This window comes from Notechis scutatus, chromosome 4, assembly GCF_049901735.1.
Source record: "Notechis scutatus isolate UNSWTSFEM ecotype Mainland chromosome 4, rNotScu1.2, whole genome shotgun sequence".
In the NCBI taxonomy this organism is placed as follows: Eukaryota; Metazoa; Chordata; class Lepidosauria; order Squamata; family Elapidae; genus Notechis; species Notechis scutatus.
In genome coordinates this window covers 124957114-124980462 of record NC_142012.1, presented here as the reverse complement: position 1 = coordinate 124980462, position 23349 = coordinate 124957114, and the positions used below count along the sequence as shown (strand labels likewise).

The following is a 23349-nucleotide window of genomic DNA, read 5'->3' as shown; positions in this document are numbered from 1 at the left end:
ACAGTTTAACAGAAACAAACTTTAAGAAATTGAAGCTGCCACTGTCTGCCTATACAGATATTACCATGCAATATCGCCTCGACAGCAATAAAGTTATACATCATCTCAGTCTTGTAAGATGAAATTTACTTCTTACGACGTCTGAAATTGCGTCGCAAACCATTCGATTAGAGAACTACATTTCCCAAGACATCTTTCAGCCGGCCCTGCTGAGATTGGCTAGTAAGTGCGTGACATCATCTGTTTTGACTCTGAGAGGTCACATGTTTGGGGTCTTCTTTGTTTAGAGTTGAGCTCGAACTTGAAAAAGACAAAAAGAGCGAGCGGCGAGCGGGCTAAGGAGAAGGAAGCAAGAGGCTTGCTGCTGGCTACTCTAATTCCAGGAAAAAGCATCAGACAGGTAAACGCCGTCACTGTGAACTCAGTCGTTGAGAACTGAGCTGAATTCCCCGAGGCCAAAAATATCATTGGGGGCCGGGTCATCATTTCTATTTCAGCAGAAACACATTCAAAACAACAATGCTAATGCCATTAATCTTGAAAAGCTTGATGTTAGTGGTGACACTCCTTGCCTGATGATAAAATAGATGGAACACCCCCCCCACCCCAGCATTGCCCCATCCTTTCGCGTTTCGCGAAAAAGTGTTAAATGCAATTTAATGGAGTTTTAAATGCATACGGATTCTTTGTAAAATCTGCCATTCCTTTGACATTGTTATGTGGCCAGAGAAAATGATACTAGCGTTGATTTCTTTCTTCTGTTGGTGGCGCGAGAAAGGCACATCGTACAAATCAGAACACCGTTAGTGCTGTTGAACGCTTTGTTTATGCAAAGGAAGTGGGATCCATCACAAGGTGGAAAACAATCTGCGTGGCGGCGGTGGCGGGGGAGGCGCGCAAAGCGGCTTTCCTTCTCGACCGCTTCTTTAAAATGCGTAAATGTGGATTTGCACTGTTGGCGACGCAGATTTCGGCCACTTGTAAAGTGCTAAATTGCGTTTTCTTTTAAGGGACCTTTCCTATTTAGACACTTAAATAGATCTATCGTGTACAAATGTGTCTTTTCCCTTCCTTTTTCTCGCTTCCAAGTAGTTCGGCCAGTGGTTGGACTTCTATTTCTGCTTGGACCGATTAGAAAGTTTTGACCAGCAGATTTGTGTTATTTCTGAGAACAGCGGGAAGTTCGCCCATAGTTTCCCCCCGCCCCCAACTGCTTTACAGTATCTAGAAGTTCGGTTTGGTGACCCTTTTACATTTAGTGGCAAGTGCACAGCCTATAAGCAGCAGTCTGTGTAGTCGCCCCTTTCCCGGGCTCAACGACACATTCCCGGGAGATCAATCTCCCGGTACGTAGAACCCCCCCTCCCCCCGCCAATGAGGCGGTTGGTGAAGTGGCTGTTGGCTGGTCTTTCCACTGGAGTAGACCATTTTTTCCGGAAGGGAGGACAGCAATAGCTCCAAAAACCATTAAACCGTCGGCATTTTTTTTAAAGGAGTTAGGCATTACTACTATGAGCTATATGAGGGAAAATAAAAGAAAAAGAAAAAAAAGACTGGATGAAAAGCAGGTACCCCTCCCAAACAAGTCTTTTTCAAGTTGAGTCTCCCTCCCCAAGATATAGTAGCTTCCTTCTCCATCTTGAGAACAGAAGGAAAGCTTGGGAAAGGTCGCTGCTGATTGGAGCATACCGCAGCTGAAGACGAAGGAAGAAGTGAGCGTGCTTGAAAAATTCCATTTTCTAATTGGACATAAGATGCGGGGAGGCGGGCCTTGTCTCCTGCTCTGTGCGGGTGAAGGTGAATTGTAGGATGGGGGCTTGTGTTCGTGTGAGCTCGCCTAGCGGCTGCTCGGGTTCAACTCAAGGCCAGTTGTGTAACAGCTGGTGGTGCTGATTTGGAGTTACGAGACGGTCCTGCTCCGTTTAAGGTTCCTAAGAACTTCGTCTGTTAGGTCAGCGGGGTGTGGCGTAACCGCGAAAGGTTTTTTTATCTCTATAAACCCGACTGCCTTAACGCTCTGGCAACCTGAGCCTCTTTCCAGATGGCCCGCAGGGAAACAACGTGGAATTTCAGTTATCAAGCCACAGACACGCTCGATCCTTATAAACACGAACGCAAAAGTGTAATTTTATGGCCACCGAAATGTTACGTGGGTCCACATACACTGTTTACCATGTGCAGAGCTACAATTTTGTAAGGCGGAAACCCCGTATATGAACCTGACTTAGGAAAAAGATTGGAGACTTAATGTCCACTGTTTGATTTTGGAAATCCCTTCAAATAATACATTAAATTGCGATAGAATTGTTGCAGCTTGGTTTCCTGCATAAAGTTTGTATAAACTTTATGCAGGAATGAATTAAAGTGATTTTGGAAGCTTCTTGCAAACCAACAGAATATGAATCTGCTTTCCCAAAATAGTATAAAAGTAGCAAAGCTTGATGTTATAAAACGAAGATTTTTTTCTTCCATTCAGTCATGTCAAATTCTGACAGACTGGATGAATGTGCAGATTTTTTGGCAAGGTTTTTCAGAAGTTGTTTGCCTCCCTCTTTCCCAGGATTGAGAGAAAGTGACTGCTCAAGGTCACCTAGCTACCCAGGGTGAGAGTAGAATTCACAATATCACAGTTTCTAGCCCCATGCTTTGACCACTACATCAAACTGGCTCTCCAGTTGAAATTAAAGAGCCATAAAATGTATATTTTTATAGTTGGCATAATTTATCTTTAGATATTTTTTATTCTGCCTTTATTGTTTTTATAAAAACTCAAGGCAGCAAACATGCCCAATATTTTTTCCTCCACCTATTTTCCCCACAACCCTGTGAGGTGAGTCACTGGCCCAAAAATCATCCATCTAGTTCAAATGCCTGAGGCATGAAAAGGACTAGATCTCATTGTTTCCTGGTTTTTAGCCGGGTGCTAAACATTAGACTATTTATCAATTATTTCGTTTGACTCATGGTGGAATACACAGCAATAAATATTGCACTACTAATTATCCATTATTTTGTTATTTTATATAATAATACCAGTCATAATTGATCTGTTCAATGTTTGTATGAGAAATCAATGGGAAATTCTAGCACTATAGATTAGACTGGGGAACTGAAAACAGCTGTAGTGAGGCAAGAACTCACTAGAGCTTTGATACCAAGAAAACTACATGTATACTGCATGTCCATGAAGTCACAGGAGTTGAGCTCTATTTGAAAAAGACTTTGCTTTTTTTTTCTTTTTTAGAGCAAGAAAGAAGAAAATACAGTTGCTTCATCTCAAGGAGTTATAATTTCAATTTTATATCCCAGGAAAGAAGGGAATCAGAGTTCCAGGGCTAACTTGAGATGAATATGAAGAAGTAGAATTAGACAAACTTAAAAGAAGTGAACATCTTTTGTTCCTGTATTTTTACCTAATCTGGCTAATGATTATAAGAGGACTGTACTAATTCTGTGCAATATTTGGTAGGTAAAATCAAGCTACCTAAAATAATATTTTCACAAAAACTACAGTGGGGATAAAGAGGCATGGAATTGATAAGTGAGATTTATCATTTTAATTCTATGGTAAAGTAATTTAGAATGCTTTAGGCTATCCACATTCTTTCTACCATAATCATTAAACTGAAACATTTGATTTGCTTGCCATGAAGGGTTTTAAATGCAACAACCAGCAAACTGAATTAAGCACACGAAATCTACTGGCAATCAATACAATGACTTCGGGAATAGTATTATTCTTACTTGAAAGGTACACGGCAACTGGTTTGGAAAAGGAAATCATCTACCCAGATATGCTTGCATCACCAGTGGCACATACAGCTAGAGAAACGCTGATCTATTTCAACCATCACTTTAACATAATAAATAGTTGCTTTGGGTGTTTTGTTAGCCCAGTGGTTTATTCAATAACTGTAGTTTTGAAAATAATTGGTAAATGTTATGTCTAAACCCTGTCTATGCACATTTAGGATAGAAAATTTTTACTTCTTTTTTTAACTTCATGAAACGGGGGGTAATGGTTATCATGTCTTCCAGAAATAAACACACTTCTCTACTTCAGTCTGTTGATTACTGAAATAAAATATCCATGTCTAATATATTCACATTGTTTCAGATTCAAATGATTTAGTGGTGTTCAAGTTAATGCAGCAAGAGTGTTAAACTGAGAAAGAATTTCCATTTTGATAATTCAGAAATTACAGGAATGAATATTTGTTAACCTAAATGGAATTGTTAAAATTTGCATGAGGTGATGAGGATAGGACTGAATGAAAAGACTTGATCTTTCCACTTACCGTATATACTCGAGTATAAGTCGACCCGAATATAAGCCGAGGCACCTAATTTTACACAAAAAAACTGGGAAAACTTATTGACTCGAGTATAAGCCGAGGGTGGGAAATGCAGCAGCTACTGGTAAATTTCAAAAATAAAAATAATTAATTTGGGAAATGATCTCACTATCATGAAAGGTTTAATTGATTCACTAACCCAAAAGAAGAAGATGATGATGACAGCGGGAGGCAGGAGTCACTCTCTTCCCCTCCCTCGGAGGCCCCCTGAGTCAGGAGTCGCTACCGCCAGCGCGGCCCCAGTCCCGCCGCCTCGGGAAGGGAAAGGCAAAGCGCTTTTGCCTTTCCTTCCCGGCTGGGGCTGTTGGGAGTCGCTGCCGCCGAGCGGCTCCCAGTCCCGCCGCCGGGAAGGGAAAGGCAAAGCGCTTTTTGCCTTCCTTCCCGCTAACTGTTGGAGTCGCTGCCGCCTGCCTTTCCCTTCCCGGCTGGGGCTGTTGGGAGTCGCTGCCGCCTGCCTTTCCCTTCCCGGCTGGGGCTGTTGGGAGTCGCTGCCGCCTGCCTTTCCCTTCCCAACAGCAGGCGGCAGCGACTCCCAACAGCCCCAGCCGGGAAGGGAAAGGCAGGCGGCAGCGACTCCCAACAGCCCCAGCCGGGAAGGGAAAGGCAGGCGGCAGCGACTCCCAACAGCCCCAGCCGGGAAGGGAAAGGCAGGCGGCAGCGACTCCCAACAGCCCCAGCCGGGAAGGGAAAGGCAGGCTGCAGCGACTCCCAACAGCCCCAGCCGGGAAGGGAAAGGCAGGCTGCAGCGACTCCCAACAGCCCCAGCCGGGAAGGGAAAGGCAGGCGGCAGCGACTCCCAACAGCCCCAGCCGGGAAGGGAAAGGCAGGCGGCAGCGACTCCCAACAGCCCCAGCCGGGAAGGGAAAGGCAGGCGGCAGCGACTCCCAACAGCCCCAGCCGGGAAAGGAAAGGCAGGCGGCAGCGACTCCCAACAGCCCCAGCCGGGAAGGGAAGGCAGGCGGCAGCGACTCCCAACAGCCCCAGCCGGGAAGGGAAAGGCAGGCGGCAGCGACTCCCAACAGCCCCAGCCGGGAAGGGAAAGGCAGGCGGCAGCGACTCCCAACAGCCCCAGCCGGGAAGGGAAGGCAGGCGGCAGCGACTCCCAACAGCCCCAGCCGGGAAAGGAAAGGCAGGCGGCAGCGACTCCCAACAGCCCCAGCCGGGAAGGGAAAGGCAGGCGGCAGCGACTCCCAACAGCCCCAGCCGGGAAGGGAAGGCAGGCGGCAGCGACTCCCAACAGCCCCAGCCGGGAAGGGAAAGGCAGGCGGCAGCGACTCCCAACAGCCCCAGCCGGGAAGGGAAGGCAGGCGGCAGCGACTCCCAACAGCCCCAGCCGGGAAGGGAAGGCAGGCGGCAGCGACTCCCAACAGCCCCAGCCGGGAAGGGAAAGGCAGGCGGCAGCGACTCCCAACAGCCCCAGCCGGAAAGCCCCTTCCCGAGGCGGCGGGACTGGGGCCGCTCCGGCGGCAGCGACTCCACACCATATATTTTTTTCAGAGGGGAATCTGACTCGAGTATAAGCCGAGGGGGATTTTTTCAGCACAAAAAATGGGCTGAAAAACTCGGCTTATACTCGAGTATATACGGTATGCTTATCTACCTTGTCTCAATTGTTGGATGGCTGCCAGTGATCAACAGTCCAGCTATAGGTTTCTAATACATCAACAGTCCAACTATAGGTTTCTAAAATAGTCTGAATTACTATTTAATATTTATTTTCCCTCAGATCATGGTTTTAATGACAAATAAGTAAGCACAGTTAACCCTCATGTCTAAATTCATGAATTTAGAAAATCCTCAAAATATTACAACACAAATGTTTCTCATGTATCTTCACTAATTCTGTTGATAATATTTTTCTACAATACCAAATAGAATTAAAATGAATTATTTGTAATTGTTATCTTATGCTGCCCAGGGTGGTCAGTAACTAGGCATTTTTTTTCCCCAAGAGTATTCTGTAGGTTTTCTTTGTCTTTCTCTCTCCCAGTTTTCCCTCCAGAAATCTATAAGGAAAAATTTCTAGTGTCATTAAATACTGGGTCCAGTGTAAGAATGGAGATGTTTGGATACAAAACTATCCCCATCTTGTTTCTATATCTTCCATTTTGATGGATATTAAATGTATATACAAAAAGCTTTTATAACTAAAGTGAAAGTGATTTTGTGAGGATGAAGTTGCAAGCAATTCTCCCTCCCCAAAACATCTCTTTGTGTAATGCTTTTAATCTCAATTCAAAGGTTTTTCATTTATTCATTCAATATAGTCTGTAAAGTTTTCCTGTTTTAAAAGAAATATCAGGATTGATTAGTTTAGCAAAATAGCTGTAAGACAGAAGAGTTTAGTTTATAGAAATTGTTTGCTCCTTTTGACTAAGACCGTAGTCCTATTGCATGGATGATTCAGTGTTTTACTTAGTGTATTAATGTCCTTAGTAGTCTGAAATATTTTTAAAATATCTATTTTTAGCACCAAGAGGATATTCATCACATCTATTCTCCATGATTGCATGAACAGTTGATGTAACCATGGTACTAATACTGGGGCGCAGATTGAACAGAGGGGATGGTCGGGTCCAAGAATCCCCACTCACCAAGCGTAAAGTTTTTGAAATGGACCCAAAATCTTTATCAGGCCATGAGTTCTTTGATTTTTCTTCTGGATCATCCCATGCTGAAAGCATACTTCAGATCTTCAATGAATTTCGTGACAGTCGCTTGTTCACAGATGTAATAATCTGTGTTGAAGGTAAAGAATTTCCCTGTCATCGTGCTGTTCTTTCAGCTTGCAGCAGCTACTTCAGAGCTATGTTTTGCAATGATCACAGAGAAAGTCGGGAGATGTTGGTAGAAATTAATGGAATTTTTGCTGAAGCCATGGATTGCTTTTTACAATATGTATATACAGGCAAAGTAAAAATCACCACAGATAATGTGCAGTACCTGTTTGAAACATCAAGTCTCTTTCAAATAAGCGTTTTGCGTGATGCATGTGCTAAGTTCCTAGAAGAGCAGCTAGATCCTTGTAACTGTCTAGGAATTCAACGTTTTGCTGATACACACTCTCTAAAAACACTCTTTACAAAATGCAAAACTTTTGCACTGCAAAATTTTGAGGATGTGGCCCAGCATGAAGAATTTCTTGAGCTTGGAAAAGATGAACTTATTGATTACATTTGCAGTGATGAACTGGTAATAAGCAAAGAGGAGATGGTGTTTGAAGCAGTTATGCACTGGGTTTACCGGGCTGTGGAATCCAGGCGCTCAGTTCTACAAGAAATTCTCACACATGTGAGACTGCCTTTGTTACATCCTAACTACTTTGTTCAGACAGTGGAAGTAGATCAGTTGATTCAAAACTCACCTGAATGTTACCAATTGTTGCATGAAGCAAGAAGGTACCATGTCCTTGGAAATGAAATGATGTCTCCAAGAACTAGACCACGAAGGTAAGACGATCTGCAGAGTAGCTAGCTATCTGTTGCATTCCACAATAATTTCTCCATTATACTATTCAGTATGTGATTTGCACATTGGAAAAAGCAAGTGTGTATGCTGCTTAGTCACTACCACTTAACTCCCTGTGCTGAAGGGAGTAATTAAATAAACCTAGAACATACATTCATGGTTTGTCTGATGTTATGTGTGAATTGAAAAACTATTTGTTCTCTTTGTCAAATCATATATCAAGACAGCCACATTTTAGGAGTGTAACCAGGTAATAGATCCTGGTTTGCAGATCTTGCAAAATTGTGGTGCGGGAGGATATGCAACCTGATCATTCAGGCTACAAGTCTCATGGTCCCTGTTTGCTGGTCATGTTGTGCTATGAGCTGCAATCCAAAAAATTTAGAGTATAGCTTGAGTGGAGCGTACAGATTTAGATCACTGTTATCACTGGTGGAAGGAATCAAGCTGGTGTGCTTCGTTGCTCAACTCTATTCTCATTCATATACTGGCTTAAATTCATTCTGTTTAATTGTTTACTTGTGAACTGAGCCAGTACCATCAATCAGTAAAGGTGTATATCTGGAAACCATCATGTTGCTTAATACTGTTTTCAAATGTGTATGTAGATTAGGAAGAGTTTTTCTTGCCTCACTACTTGGTTAATGTGAGAATCTTTTCCAAATGTTTATTTTAGTGGGCAAGACTTGAGATCTTGTTCTTAAATATAATGTTTCAGTCAATTTTAAGTACTGTTGGTGAAATTTTAAAGTCTTTAAAGTATAAATATATTTTGTATTTATAGATCAACTGGCTACTCTGAAGTTATAATTGTTGTTGGAGGTTGTGAACGTGTTGGGGGATTTAATTTGCCATATACAGAATGTTATGACCCAATGACAGGAGAGTGGAAATCCCTGGCAAAATTACCAGAATTTACAAAATCGGAGTATGCAGTTTGTGCTTTAAGGAATGACATCCTTGTTTCAGGTAATAATTTTATAGTATTTATGGGTGGGGTATAATAGAAAAATTACTGTTATTTTAAATAACATATCTTTTTAATTAATATCTATTTTACTATCCCTTTGTGCATTGGGAAGTAGCTTAATAAAGTAAATATAGAGGTGACTTGTGTATCCATTTCTAAATAACTCTGAAAAGTCTATATTTATATATGTTGATTTCAATTATAGGGAATGTCCAACTTCCAGTGTGAGAACCTGTATATATGGTCTGATTTCCACTGAAATATCATTCCAGAAAATGATCTTTTTTTTTATAAAAAAATTTATTTTTTAAGACAAACCTATACAAACAAAACATAAAACCATCTTCCATTTTATATACATACGATGTATCAGTTGGTTACAAATCTTTTGTGCTATCCTTTTGTAGTCATTACAGTTTATACATTGTCAAAGTAACATATGCTTATATATTTATCAATTATTAATCATGACTAAACTATTTATTCCATCATTTTATACAAGATATTCCAAATTTTATTTTAAAATTTATATTGTACTTTCATCCAATGGTTATATATGTCTATATTATATTTTATATTAATCTATTGAACTTTTATTACAAAATTATCTAATCTATTATATTACCATGTCTTTTTATCCAACCATTGATAAAACAAATCCCATATCATATAAAATTGCTTGTCTTCTTGCTCTCTAATTTCAAATGTCAATTTACTCATTTCAGCACAGTCCATAATTTTCTTAATAACTTCCTCCTGCATAGGTATTTTTTCATTTTTCCAATTTTTAGCAAATACAATTCTAGCCGCTGTTAAAACATTTGCAATCAAATATTTCAGCTCTTTATTGTATATTTCCAGTATAATTCCCAATCAGAAAACGATCTTTGATTAGAAAAGTTTTATATCCATTATTCTATGGTCAATAAGTTTTTAAACTATATAACTGTTCTGCATTTTATTTTTATTAGTAAAAACTAGAGGTTTAGAAAGCATTTCACATTGAAACATTTTGAATTTGAGGTAGTCATTTTGAATACTGTGGCAGCATTTTGTATTCAAAACAGATGTTTTAAGTTTTCTGAACCTGAAATACTTCCAAAATGGTCAAAGCAACATATCTAGCTTGAAAGAACTATTTCAGATTTATAGTGGAGCATTTCAAACTTCAAACATTTGATACTTAGAAAAAAGTTTTATACACTTCTACCTGTAACATAATAATGCATTTTCCACAATGAGACTCAACGGTGACAATACTTATATAATAATAATCAATTCTATTTTTTCAATAAGGAGGAAGAATCAATAGCCGTGATGTATGGATTTATAATTCTCAACTTAATATTTGGATCAGAGTCGCTTCTCTAAATAAAGGGAGGTGGCGTCATAAAATGTCTGTCCTCCTTGGTAAGGTAAGGAATCTTTATATAGATACTTGATTTCTGAAGTATGGTTGTAATAAAACACTAAACCAAATTCACATTGAATTCTCTGTCTTAAAGATGAGGCTTGCTATTGAAACATGTCATTTTAACATTCTGATTGGTGGATATACTGTATACGTTACATTTGATGCAGTTGCTATAGAAAAAGGGTTTCTCAGAGTCAGACTTTTCTTATTTATTACAAGCAGCCTAACATATCTTATTATGGAGAGGGGGAGGGAGGGAGGGAGAGAGAGAGAGAGACTTTTTAATAGCCAAAAGACAAACAAAAGCTATTGCTAAAGGTATTGAAATAAAACAACATATTGAATAACCTCAAGATAGTCAGCAAGTAAATTAAATTATAAATATGGAATAATTTGTGCTTCATGTTTGCTGTTGCTGCACAATATTTGATATAGTCCAAGTTGAAGAGAATTTGAAGTCATATGAAGTGTTGCATGCTCTGGGTAATGATGAAGCAGGAGTAAGATAGGCATTATGAATGTCCTGATTAATAGAATAATAAAATAACACATGCTTTTATATCCTGGGATCCACATGGGCAAATAAGTTTTTTTGTTGGGATCTTAAGGTATTTTCTGATAATAATATCAAGGGCGATATATTATACCTATATGGGTATGTATGTATGTATGTATATATATATATATATATATATATCAACATATATATGTAAAGTTTATATATATAATACTATAATATTATATATATATACTTTTTAAATTAGGAAATGTAAATAGGGAAAAAATTGACTATTTTCCATAAACTTTTTGATACCTTGGTCGTGCTTTCTAATACGAAGCAGTTTCTTCGGTTTAAAATTCAACAGCATTAAATCTGAAGTATGTGTTTGGCCTGATCATATCCCAAGAATCATATAAACCCTGCTGTTAAACCATGTGTCATTAGTGTTTTTTTCCTATTAGTTTTTCTCTCATGCTATTTCAGCTTGATAGGAAATCCCGTTATAAGTGAAATAGATCTGAAGGGATTAAATGGGAACTTTAGCCAATAGTTACAAGTGTTAGTTTATGTGTCTTGTTGGGTACCATTGGCTTGTCTGAATGATGAGCTGAGAACAGATGATGCAAAATGTGGGGCTATAATGCAAAGTTTGCATCTACATAGTGAGAAGTGAATTTTAATTTGATCATGATATGCTATTCCTTATCCATGTTAGGACAAACTGTTTAATAGTATCTTAGCATTTCAGACAGCAGATTCGCCAGTTTTACTTGGAAATGTTAATATTCAAACTTTTGATTATTTGGATACAAAGCATGTGCACTACCATTTAATTAAGATTTTTTGCTAGCCATTTCCTTATTTCTAGTTTAAAAAAATACATAGTTGTTATTTTGGAGGATGCATTTATACATATTTAAGTGAGTAAAATCAGCAGTATGCTTTTTGTTGTTCTCCTTCGAGCCGCTCGGAGCATCCAGAGACTGGGATATGCTTCCGAGTCCTCTTCTTGCAGGCTGAGCTTTACGATGAGAAACGCCCGCCCCTCACGTGACATCGCGAGCGCTCCCCAGTCTTTTGCTCAGCCTCAAGAGTCAGGCTGTGTGTTAGAGAGCTCCTTGGCTGATCGCAGTTTTCCTTCCTATTTCACATTCTGATAAGGTTTGCCTTCTTTCTCCTCCTGCGCAAAAGGGTCTGGACTTAAGGGAAAATTTTCCCTCGTCCCTGAGACGAAGCTATAAGCGCACTGTAGCCCAGCGTTTAAGCGCTTTTCCCCCATCCTTGGTCAGATCGCATCGCTGCCTCGCTAAGTTCTCCTCGTGGCACGCGTTGTTTTTCCTTTCATTTTACTGCTGGATACCCCAAACGCCTGACCGGGAGGGTTATTGCCCCTAAGGCCCTAGGGCGTGCCGAGCTGACCGGCAAAGCCCTCCTTTTTCCGTCCCGGCGTCCCCCGACTATAATATTATATATATATACTTTTAAATTAGGAAATGTAAATAGGGAAAAATTGACTATTTTCCATAAACTTTTTGATACCTTGGCCGTGCTTTCTAATACGAAGCAGTTTCTTCGGTTTAAAATTCAACAGCATTAAATCTGAAGTATGTGTTTGGCCTGATCATATCCCAAGAATCATATAAACCCTGCTGTTAAACCATGTGTCATTAGTGTTTTTTTCCTATTAGTTTTTCTCTCATGCTATTTCAGCTTGATAGGAAATCCCGTTATAAGTGAAATAGATCTGAAGGGATTAAATGGGAACTTTAGCCAATAGTTACAAGTGTTAGTTTATGTGTCTTGTTGGGTACCATTGGCTTGTCTGAATGATGAGCTGAGAACAGATGATGCAAAATGTGGGGCTATAATGCAAAGTTTGCATCTACATAGTGAGAAGTGAATTTTAATTTGATCATGATATGCTATTCCTTATCCATGTTAGGACAAACTGTTTAATAGTATCTTAGCATTTCAGACAGCAGATTCGCCAGTTTTACTTGGAAATGTTAATATTCAAACTTTTGATTATTTGGATACAAAGCATGTGCACTACCATTTAATTAAGATTTTTTGCTAGCCATTTCCTTATTTCCAGTTTAAAAAAATACATAGTTGTTATTTTGGAGGATGCATTTATACATATTTAAGTGAGTAAAATCAGCAGTATGCTTTTTGTTGATTTCTGTTTTACTTACTAGGAACTTGTGCAAATTATCCAGTACAGATTACATGTGGTATTTGAAGCTCCTATGTGTGAACTGGAAATAACTTTTACAACCAAACTAGGTGGTAGAAGGAGGATTGTGGCTGATGTCATAAAGATCACCCAGCTGCAGAACCAGTTAAAATAAATGGAGGTGGGGAGAGAGAGAATAAAACCATTAAAAGTAATAATAAAAATATGTCAGTTTTTATCCTTTTGGGTGCATTTCAAATCTTAAACCGGGATGCCCTTTTTGGGATGCAAAAATTCAGTCAACCATTAAGATAGTAGCATGGAAATACAAATAAGTCCTTAAAATGTTAGCAGCCCAGGTACGGTAATCTTACGTAAGTTTTTGAAAAGTCGAGGCATATCTGAAGACTTTCTGGTTTTGTGTAACTTTGCATTTCTGTCCCTAAAAATATTAAAGGATAAATACATGCTGATAATATTTTTTACGTATTCTAACAGGTGTATGTGGTTGGAGGATATGATGGGCAAAATCGGCTGAGTAGTGTGGAGTGTTATGACTCTTTTTCCAATCGATGGACAGAGGTAGCTTCACTTAAAGAAGCTGTCAGTTCTCCAGCAGTTACCAGCTGTGTGGGAAAACTGTTTGTGATTGGTGGAGGTCCAGATGATAACACATGCTCTGATAAGGTTTGGTATTTGAATTAACTTCTCTCTCTCTCTCTCTCTCTCTCTCTCTCTCTCTCACACACACACACACACACACACACACACACACACTTGTTTTCTTAAGTTTTCGTGGGTATTTATATGTATGGTATTCAGCTTTGTTCGGGAATAATATATATATATATAATGATGTGGGAAAATACCTGAACAAAGCTGAATACCATACATACATACATACACACACTACATGTGTACATCTGTGGAGGTAAATAACCCTGTATAATGGGCAGAAGAATGAGAGGGTAATGAAATTAAAATTAATAAAAAAAGAAAAAGAGCTAATACTACATCATTCACTATTTTTCCATACATTTCTATCCTTGAAAAGCATTTTTGTTCCCTCTGTCCATGCATCACTTCATATATTCCTTTTCTGTTTAAATTTTTCTCCTGTCTTTTTCAAGAACTCACTACCACCATCTAACTGACTTTTTTATCTTTCCCTTCTTCTCAGTTTATTTAATTATTAAACAGCCGTTTCCTTTGTATGTGGAGTTTTCCATGTAAAGAATGACATTTGTAAATCCACCTTCAACTCAATTTCAGTTTTGTCTTGTAAAACCTGTTCCTCTTCTATAACATATTTTAGTCACATTCCTTCCATAGTCAGATCTGTCTGATAACACTATTAATGTTAACTTCTGAGTTGATTTTTCAAAATAATGTTAGACCATTTTGCTCCATTCTGTAATTGTAAATCAAGTCTGTTCCTTTTTAATTATATTTAATTACCATATTTTTCGCACCATAAGACACACTTCTCCGCCCCCCCGCCCCCCAAAAAGTGGGTGGAAATGACTGTGCGTCTTACAGAGCAGATGTTGCTCACCCACTGGCTCCCACCCTATGGCTGTTTTTGGCCTCTGCGTGCCCCATTTTTGGCTCCACGCATCCCATTTTCGGCCCGTTCCAGATAGCGGGGATTGGTGGCAATAGGCAGCAGCTGGAACAGGCTGAAAACTGGACGCATGAAGGCCAAAAATGGGGCATGAAGTGGCCAAAAATGGGGGACATGGAAACAGCAATGAGTGGTGGCGATTCCCACAGCCTGGAACAGTTGATCGGCGGTACTCCGGCAGGCCGATTCAACTGCCAATCAACTGCTCATGCTAAATCAGGCTGTGCTGAAGCTGACTAGGTTGTTTGCTGTTTGCTGCTAGGAGGCAAATTGCTGGGAGGCAGAGGCATTTTTTTTCTTGTTTTCCTCCCCAAAAGCTAGGTGCGTCTTACGGTCTGGAGCGTCTTATTGTGCAAAAAATACGGTACCTTTAGTATTCAATTTTTAACATCTTACTTTAAAAAAAACATTTTCCCGCAGGAAGGATTCTTTATAATAAATTCCAAGCTCTTATTTCAAATTTATGTGGACCCTTGGTCTGTTTGTAACTTTCTAAAATCAAAATTTTAATCATGATGTTTATTGGTTGTTTATTCAAAAAAATAGTTATAATCTTACATTTGTAGTTAAAATTTCATTTTGCTGAGAATTGAAGGGAAACCCATCTAGTGCTGTCAAACTTGCCAATCCAAAGGTTTCTATTAGGTGAAAAACAGTTAACAAGTAATTTCTGAAAGTGATTAGAAAATAAATAAGCAAACCCAATGTCCTTTTAAAGACAATGGACCACTGTTTGAGCAAGATGGCTACTCCCTCATCTCCCAGAGCTCTAAACCCTCAAGAGACTCCTATCTTGCAGTCTCCTCCCATGGAGCAGCTGTCTGCAGCACATCTTAAGTTTTCTTGTCCTGAAAGGTTCAAAAAGCCAATTGCCACTTCTCTGATTCAATGTACTACTGATTGCTTGACTTATTTTTGAATCATTATATAAAATAATTTCACACATTTTGCAGCTATCATTAAATGTTGTTGGTTTAAAGGGAATTTTTTTAACAGGAGTACAACAACTAAGTACACTTTTTTTACTATTTTACTTTTGGGTGAAGATTAGGTAAAGGCAGCATCAGGACTGTGCAGTGGGGAAAAAAGGTTGCCAAGGCAGATTTATTCATGTTCAATACAAGTTCAGTACATGTTCAATACAAGTGGTAACAGAGACTGAAATTGATGGTTTCTCTGCAACCAATATTTTTCACTACTTATACACGTCCAGAGAGAGAAAAAAAAAAAAAAGAGAGACTCTTCAATTAGGGCAAGGTTCAGTAGTTCCAGATTAGAAAGCCTAATGGCTTACAGTTTGCAGGATATTTTCCTTTTAGGATTTCACAAATTAAGGAAACTATGTGTTATCTTATGCTGAAACTGACTTGCTTTCAAGTTTATATTTTAAGACGTATTTTAAACCATAAGTTTAACCACATTGGATCCAGATAACGTACTTAAATAGCAATGAATTTTAAAACAAGCTTGCTGGAGAAGATGAGAGAGAGCACATGGAGAAACCCAGGGAAAGGCAAATCTCATTCCTAGGATAAATTGTGATTCATTAAGACATTCAAGTACATCTTTTATTTTTAAACAATTATACTTGCTAACTAAGCCAAAAAGAAAGTATGCAAATTTTATAATGTAAATGAAGGATAATCTTTGATTTGCTTATCATTTATTACATCACTTTGTGAATGATGTTAAAAATCAAAGGAAGCAGAATTTATAAGCACTATACCAAAGAGGTGCTAAAAAACGAGATGTATTTCTTTTTCTTAAGGTTCAGTCGTATGATCCTGATACTAATTCTTGGCTCCTTCGTGCAACAATCCCCATTGCGAAGAGATGTATTACAGCTGTATCATTAAACAATCTCATTTATGTTGCTGGGGGACTCACAAAAGCGATATATTGCTACGATCCAGTTGAAGATTATTGGATGCATGTGCAGAACACATTTAGCAGACAGGTAACAGCAAAGAACTAAAAATGCTCATATGTACAAGTAGATTTGTCAACATAAAATGACTAAGTGCAAAATTAAGGAAGCTTTTTATTTCTACGATACATTTGCTTTTTATTAAATTTATACCGGAGCATAAGGCTTTTATTCCATATAGCAAAGTGAATTTTGTCATCAATGCTGTATTTACAAAAGCAAGCAGGTTTTTCCAATCTAGATCTCTCCAAATGTACTGGATTTATTTAGATGTGAAATTATGGAAGTCCAATATATTTGGAGGGCATAAAATGGGAAAATTTGATTTAAAGGTATAATTCAGCATAAGAATACCTGAAGTATCTAGAAAGTATTAGGATGGAGCTGTCCTGGAAGTTTGCAGAAACCATCTCTGAATTGAGTTTGATACTTGAGGGTTTTCATTAAAAAATGGATTGATTTAGAATTTGCCCATATTGATATCTATAAGAGGCAGAAGTATTCTCAGAAAGTATGATGTAAAAGTTTATTAACTGGAAATATATACCAAGCCCAAGCTTGAGAAATGAAATCTACAAAAGAATAATTTAGTACATTTCTAGCAAAACAATTATTATAATATAATGTTACTTTTTCTTTCTCTTTTTGATCTGATGATCAGGAAAACTGTGGCATGTCTGTCTGTAATGGGAAAATCTATATCCTTGGTGGGAGAAGAGAAAATGGAGAAGCCACAGATACTATTCTTTGTTATGATCCTGCAACAAGTATCATTACAGGAGTCGCTGCCATGCCCAGACCTGTATCATACCATGGCTGTGTGACTATTCACCGATACAATGATAAGAAGAATTTTTGAATAAGAAATCATATTACTGCCAGAATTTGTAAGATTCATTTTAAGAACAGGAAAGCAGCCTTTTCCAAAGTGTCATCTGGAAAGAAAATACTGTTGCGTTTAAAGTCTTGATTGTTAAATATTTCCCATAGTTATTTCTAACTTCTTCTGAAATCATTAACAGTGGATGTTACTAAATGGATCATGTTCATGTCCATATTGTATTTTTTCAAGTTTATTTCAAATAGATTTACCTGCATTTTTCATATTTTTAATGTGATAAGTACTGTTTACTGTCAATGTGAAAAATTTAGTTTATATATGTTTTATGTGTAAATGGTTTAATATTTGCCTTTTATTTTCTTTCAATTAATTGAATTTATAGCACAACTATTACAATAATTTTTAAAATATTTGAAAATAATATAAGCTTATGTTGTCTTGCATCATCATAAAATAATTTTTTATCAGAAAGCATATTAAAAATATTTAGGTCCATCTGTATGTAGAATCACTCAGTTAAAGGGGTGTTTCAGGTTTTTTCTTTTAGTATGTGACTATTTTTCATTTTACTTCTAAATGAGATCTTGAAACATCTTACTTTTTAAATCTTCAGAATTTCCATCTGAAATTAAGTACAGTAAAGATCACATCATAGTTGTCCATCAGTAGCCCAAAGAAGCAATACTTAAGATTAAACTCTTCCACTCACTACGTATATTGGGTTTCAGTATTGTTCCCAAATTGGTAAATAACAATTTTAGATTTCAAAAAATTCAATAGTAAGGATCTTTTGTTTAAAATATAATAGAACCAATGAACAAGCAGTTGATTAATCATTGTCTTCTATTAAAGAATAAAAACAACTGTCATGGACCTATTATAAATATTTTTCCAGGTAGCATCTCTCTGTGACATGGATCATTTTCTGAATTCTGTTTTTTTTCCTGTAGCATACCCTGTACAACTTGAATAAGTTTGACATATTTTAGTGTAGAAAATGCATATTAAAACATGATTTCCAGGTGAGAAAATGATAAGTATACATGTTACTAGCACTTTTGTGTTCTGTATTGCTGTGATCAGTAGTTGTATAAGCATTTATAGTAGAAGAACATGTTTTACAAGGAAAATTCATTATACTATTTTGTACATTGTTTGCTTCCTGAATATTTTCCATATAATTACACTGCTGTGAATATTATGAATTTTCCCTGGACATAGGTAAGTTTTCCCTGGACATAGGTAAGTTTAGTATATTCTTTTTACATCTCAATTTTTATATCATGGTCATGTACAGCCAGCATATATTTGCTTCGCTAGACTTTAAGCCTTAATCTCCTGCATATACTAACATTTAACCTGATCAGGAACTGAGTAAAACCAGTTTCCCTGAAAAATATGCCTAGTTCTAATTGATTTTCAAGCAGTTATTATATACATTTCTGGTGCCTTGGAATCTTACATAACTGTACGTTCATCAAATGTTTTAACATGGATATGGCTCATAATTAATCATTTACTGAATGCTTTCTGTTAGATATTGGTGTGCTTGCAGTAGGTGCCTTTAAATACTTTTAGCATTGGCTGTGCAGTACTTCTATTATTGGAAGCATTTGTGCTGCTTTGCAGTAGATCATACATGTTGTAATTTTCAATATATGAATTAACAGTTCAGTGAATTTGGTTTCTCTGACTAGATAAATCCAGTTAAGTCTTTTTGTTCCAGCAGTGGGACAAAAGTAGATTTTTATTGAGATCAAAGGGGTTGTTCCTTCTCTTGATTTCATTGGGAAGCTATTCTGTTAGTGAAAAGAAATGCACTGCATTTCACCAATAAAATAAAAACACATCAAGGGAGAGCTGGTCAACCTGTTGCTTTTGAATCTCCTTTTGCAGCCCACAAAACTGGCCACTGTTTCTGAAAAATGACAGCAATTTTACCTGCCATTTCAAGGGCAATAGCAAACAAAAACTATGTAGTTTGTATAGCAAGTCCTATCAAAGTTAAAAATTAGGAACTTCATGAATTCCCTTAAAACATCTTCTTGTCCAAATATGAGACATATTTCCTTGCTTTGTAACCCTGTATTCCTTTATCCTACAAAATCTATTTTAGTGTGACCCTTGGCCATCAAAATTGCTACTTTTGCATGAAATATATCACTTGGCAGCAGATTTTTGTTAAATATCAAAGAATTCATTCATATTTTGAATGTACAAAGTTCACAAATGGCTGAACCAACTGGATGAAACTAACAGTATCTTTTTTTTTCTTGGCATCTATTTTGGAAAAGTTCCATTTAAAAATTAGGCATACCTAGTAAATGTGGAATGGTAATGGTATGTGTAACTCTCCTGGCATGTTTGCTTGCTTATTTTCAGCTATAATGAAGATATTTTTTTCTTTAAAATGTCCTTACAACTACTGTTTGGGTCACATTTGATCATAATTAACTTCAAAAAATTCCTGTTTATATTTCTGAACAAGTCAAGTTGCAATTATGTTTGAAAATGTCAACCAATGCATGTCACTTGTTATACAGCTTGATCATGCCAAATAAATCTTGCTTGCCACCTACAGGAAATTTGCCCTATTTTACATTTTTGTTATCTCTACTTTAATTTTGCATACTTACTGTTTCGCTTAAATCCACTCAATGCAATTCAAAGGGGAACAGACTCAGGTGGAAAAAAATCACCGACTATTTACATATTTCAATATGAATCACTACAGGTATATAATCTATAACTACAGTTAGTTGCCTGCATTTTGATGCTGTTACATTGGTTAAATCAAATATATTCAATATTAGATCTTATTGAAAAAAATTCCACTGAATTGTCAGGATTCCTAATAAACTTTTAAGAATTACCTTAATCTAACAACTTCTCTCCTGATCTACAGTGTACAGGTAGCCCTTGACTACAGTTCATCTAGAGCAGGGGTGTCAAACTCATGTCATCATGGCGGTGTTGTGATGTACCGTGATGTACCCCTTCGCTAAATTGGGCATGGCAAGCAGGTGATGCATCCGGCCCATGAGCCGGGAATTTGACACCCCCGATCTAGAGGATATTTGAAATTACAACAGCATTGAAAAAAGTGGTTTATGACTGTTTTTCACACTTAATGTCTGTTGCAGCATCCCTATGATCACATGTATTTATGATGGTTGCTGTGTCCCAGGGTCATGTCATCATTTTGCAATGTGACAAGGTCAAAGCCAGACTTAACAACCGTGTTACTAATATAACTGCAATGATTTACTTTACAATTGTGGCAAGTAAGGTCGTAAATGGGGCAAAATTCACTTGCCTTGGGTTCAGTGGTTGTCATAAGTCAAGGACTACCTGTATTATAGAACTGTATAGAGCTGGATTCAAAGAGCAAAATATGATTTGGAGCACACACAAGTGTGTACATATAGCACCTCAGAATAAGTGCATCAAACTGGTATGAGTCTTCATAAAAAGATGTGCACTCCAAATCACATTTAGCCCTTCAAATCTGGATCTCTATGCAGCATTATGTATTACGTTTGAATCTTAATGAGACTATAGTTCAGCTATGGATATAGAAACAGTTGCCCATTGTTTAATAACAGTTGTCCTACACACCATAAGACATATCTATAAAGGCCATATGTAGCTGTACTTTTGTAGCACAGCATTGATAAGGCCCTTCTCTAAAAACTCAGTAGTGCAAGGAAAACACCTCTTAACCTTAAAGAATCCTTTTCTAAGTCATTGCTTCAAAAGCCATTTCCACTTGTGTGCACAGATGCACAACTGCTTTGTTTTGTTAATAAATCCCAGTTGAAGTATCTGGATATGCAACATGCACAATCAGGCATGGGATACATCATGCAACCTCTCTGGAAGGCACAGGCCCCTTCAAAGGGGCATTAGACCCCTTCAAAGCTCAATGCTTTGAAGAGGCCTAATTCACTCAGGCCAATGATTCATTATGCATTTCTCCCCAATGCTTTGCAAAATCTTGTCATGTTATTTCATCAGAGTTGTGGATTCTGTATTCTTAATCAGACATCCTACAAACTTACCTCATTCTTCGAAAAAGAAAGCATTTTCCTTTGGCCTTTTCATTCCTATATACAATTCTACCATCTGTAAAAAGTGAACAATGTAATACGACGTAAAACATTATGAAGTAATATCTCAATAAATTTATGCCTGATTCTACATTTAAAAAATCCATGCAACTATTCTGAGGGAAAAATAAAGGTGACTTTTATTCAAATATACCTAGAATTATTTTTACAAAGTTCCAATTTTTGTAAATGGGAACGATTGTTAATATCTAATGTAATATATAATATATAATGTATGTTGAGCTTTTGTAGATTGAATAATTGCAAACCAGCAACTAATCATGACATTGCATTTTTGTTTGCTTTATACTGTGAGTAAAATGTTTTGTTACTATTTCCAACACACATATTTAATATGTATTTAAAGCTGTAAGTCTGTACTTAGCTTTTTATAGTTGTGATCAATACTTTTGATTTTTACATGCTTTTTTCTGTTTACATTAAAATTGAAACAAATGGTTGTGTCAAATGCAGAGAATGACTGTACACAATAGTAGTTCAGTAGATAAGTGTGTATGTTTAATATAAATTTCAGTGATGTCCGGGCAATGTATATGCCCCACAAAACATATGTGCTGCACAAATTATTTATTCCAAAGGCAGTCCCAATCATATTCAGTTTTATTTATTTTCACATTTGCTATTAAGAATCTGCTGCTAATTGCAGTTTTCCCATTGTGTGAAAAAGAATTACTAGAGACTGACCCTCCAATTGAACCTCCATCCTTCACAGATTGCTTGATCTTTGTTAAGGAAGTTCTTTCATTTGTGAAGGATTCCAAAATGGTTGGAATCCAAGCAGTAGTGTGCTAATGCTAAACAAACTTTATTTGCATGCAATATTTAAAAGTTGATAAATATTAACTCAGAAAATGTATTGGTCACTAAATAATGTGGCTGCAGTATTTTGTTCTTATGCAATCCTGGAAATACTTTTAAATATACTGTTACCTAATTCTTAAAATATCCCACCTATATTTGAGATGAGCATCTTCCTGAAAATTTAGCACAGGGCTGGGCAACATACATGCTTCACGTGACCCTTCAGCATCCCATTTTCAAAAGCCCAACAAATCTGACTATCTTGATAGCACATTTTTTGTTTTATTTCAAATTATCATTTCAGAATAAATACCAAGTGGAAACAGAAGGCCTCTAGGAGTTAAACTCTATTTATACCTTTAATCTGTCCAAATGATCAGAAATGTATCCCTTCCTGTGAGATCACCAGGCAATGTGGCTGATCAAGGAAGAGTGCAGCAATCTCCAATTCTTGGAAACCTGCCCATCTTTATTCTAGCTTATTCCATTTCATTGCATCATCATGTATACTAGCATGTTTAAAACTCATGGAAAATTTACAAGAGGGAGTTAGCCATCCTGAGTTACATGAAGGTAGACCAAGCTACCTTTCACCTTTTCTGATACAAAATTTGTCCTTTATAAATTTTGTATGTTATAGAAGGATTTAGCTGAACAATAAAACACTCTAAAATACCCACTTTTGTCAACTTCGTTTTGTGAATATTTAGAAAAATACTACAGGTTAGATGGCAGCTAACCTCATGAAACTTACTGAGTGAAGTCTTCAGTTATACCACAAAACACTGAACTAGAACCAGTAATTCTAATAGTTTGATCATTTTTATTATACTTATCAATATGCTTTATAATCATGGTATTTTATTGAATTTATTTTTTAGTTTGCATTATAATACTGGAGTGTATCAGATATTTCAATGTTATGTGTATGTATTTATAAGTATGTGTGATTTTTTTGATGATAAATGATGCTTTTTAAAGCTACTATGTATGGGTTATAGCGATATGCGAGGGTGAAAAGCATTTGGTTGTAGTTTATTTTGCATACTTAATCCAAAGAACTGAATGTTGTAAATAAACCTATTTTCATGTAATCTTTGTCCCAAAGCCAATTCAGAATAAACATTGCTAATTTGCATCA

General features: G+C 37.2%; 1 protein-coding gene across 4 annotated transcripts; it reads left to right on the top strand.

Moving 5' to 3' along the window:
- The first annotated feature begins 161 nt into the window (after nucleotides 1-161).
- KLHL24 (kelch like family member 24) lies at nucleotides 162-23349 on the top strand. Of its 4 annotated transcripts, none has more exons than XM_087964781.1 (8): nucleotides 273-400; nucleotides 3245-3465; nucleotides 6826-7804; nucleotides 8608-8792; nucleotides 10090-10208; nucleotides 13384-13572; nucleotides 16278-16466; nucleotides 17098-23349. In XM_087964781.1, exons 3-8 carry the CDS (start codon nucleotides 6885-6887, stop codon nucleotides 17293-17295), a joined length of 1800 nt encoding a protein of 599 aa, XP_087820907.1. In that variant the 5' UTR covers nucleotides 273-400; nucleotides 3245-3465; nucleotides 6826-6884; the 3' UTR covers nucleotides 17296-23349. The 4 variants fall into 4 exon arrangements, with proteins under 4 accessions (XP_026535894.1, XP_087820907.1, XP_087820909.1 ...); XM_087964783.1 differs by lacking the exon at nucleotides 273-400 and adding an exon at nucleotides 1759-1951; XM_087964782.1 differs by lacking the exon at nucleotides 273-400 and adding an exon at nucleotides 1786-1927.

Coding starts and splice junctions, on each gene's coding strand:
- KLHL24 (XM_026680109.2), top strand. CDS start 6,885: ATGGTACTAATACTGGGGCGCAGATTGAACAGAGGGGATGGTCGGGTC. Junction 8,793..10,089: donor GAATGACATCCTTGTTTCAG/GTAATAATTTTA, acceptor TTTTTCAATAAG/GAGGAAGAATCAATAGCCGT. Junction 13,573..16,277: donor ATAACACATGCTCTGATAAG/GTTTGGTATTTG, acceptor CTTTTTCTTAAG/GTTCAGTCGTATGATCCTGA.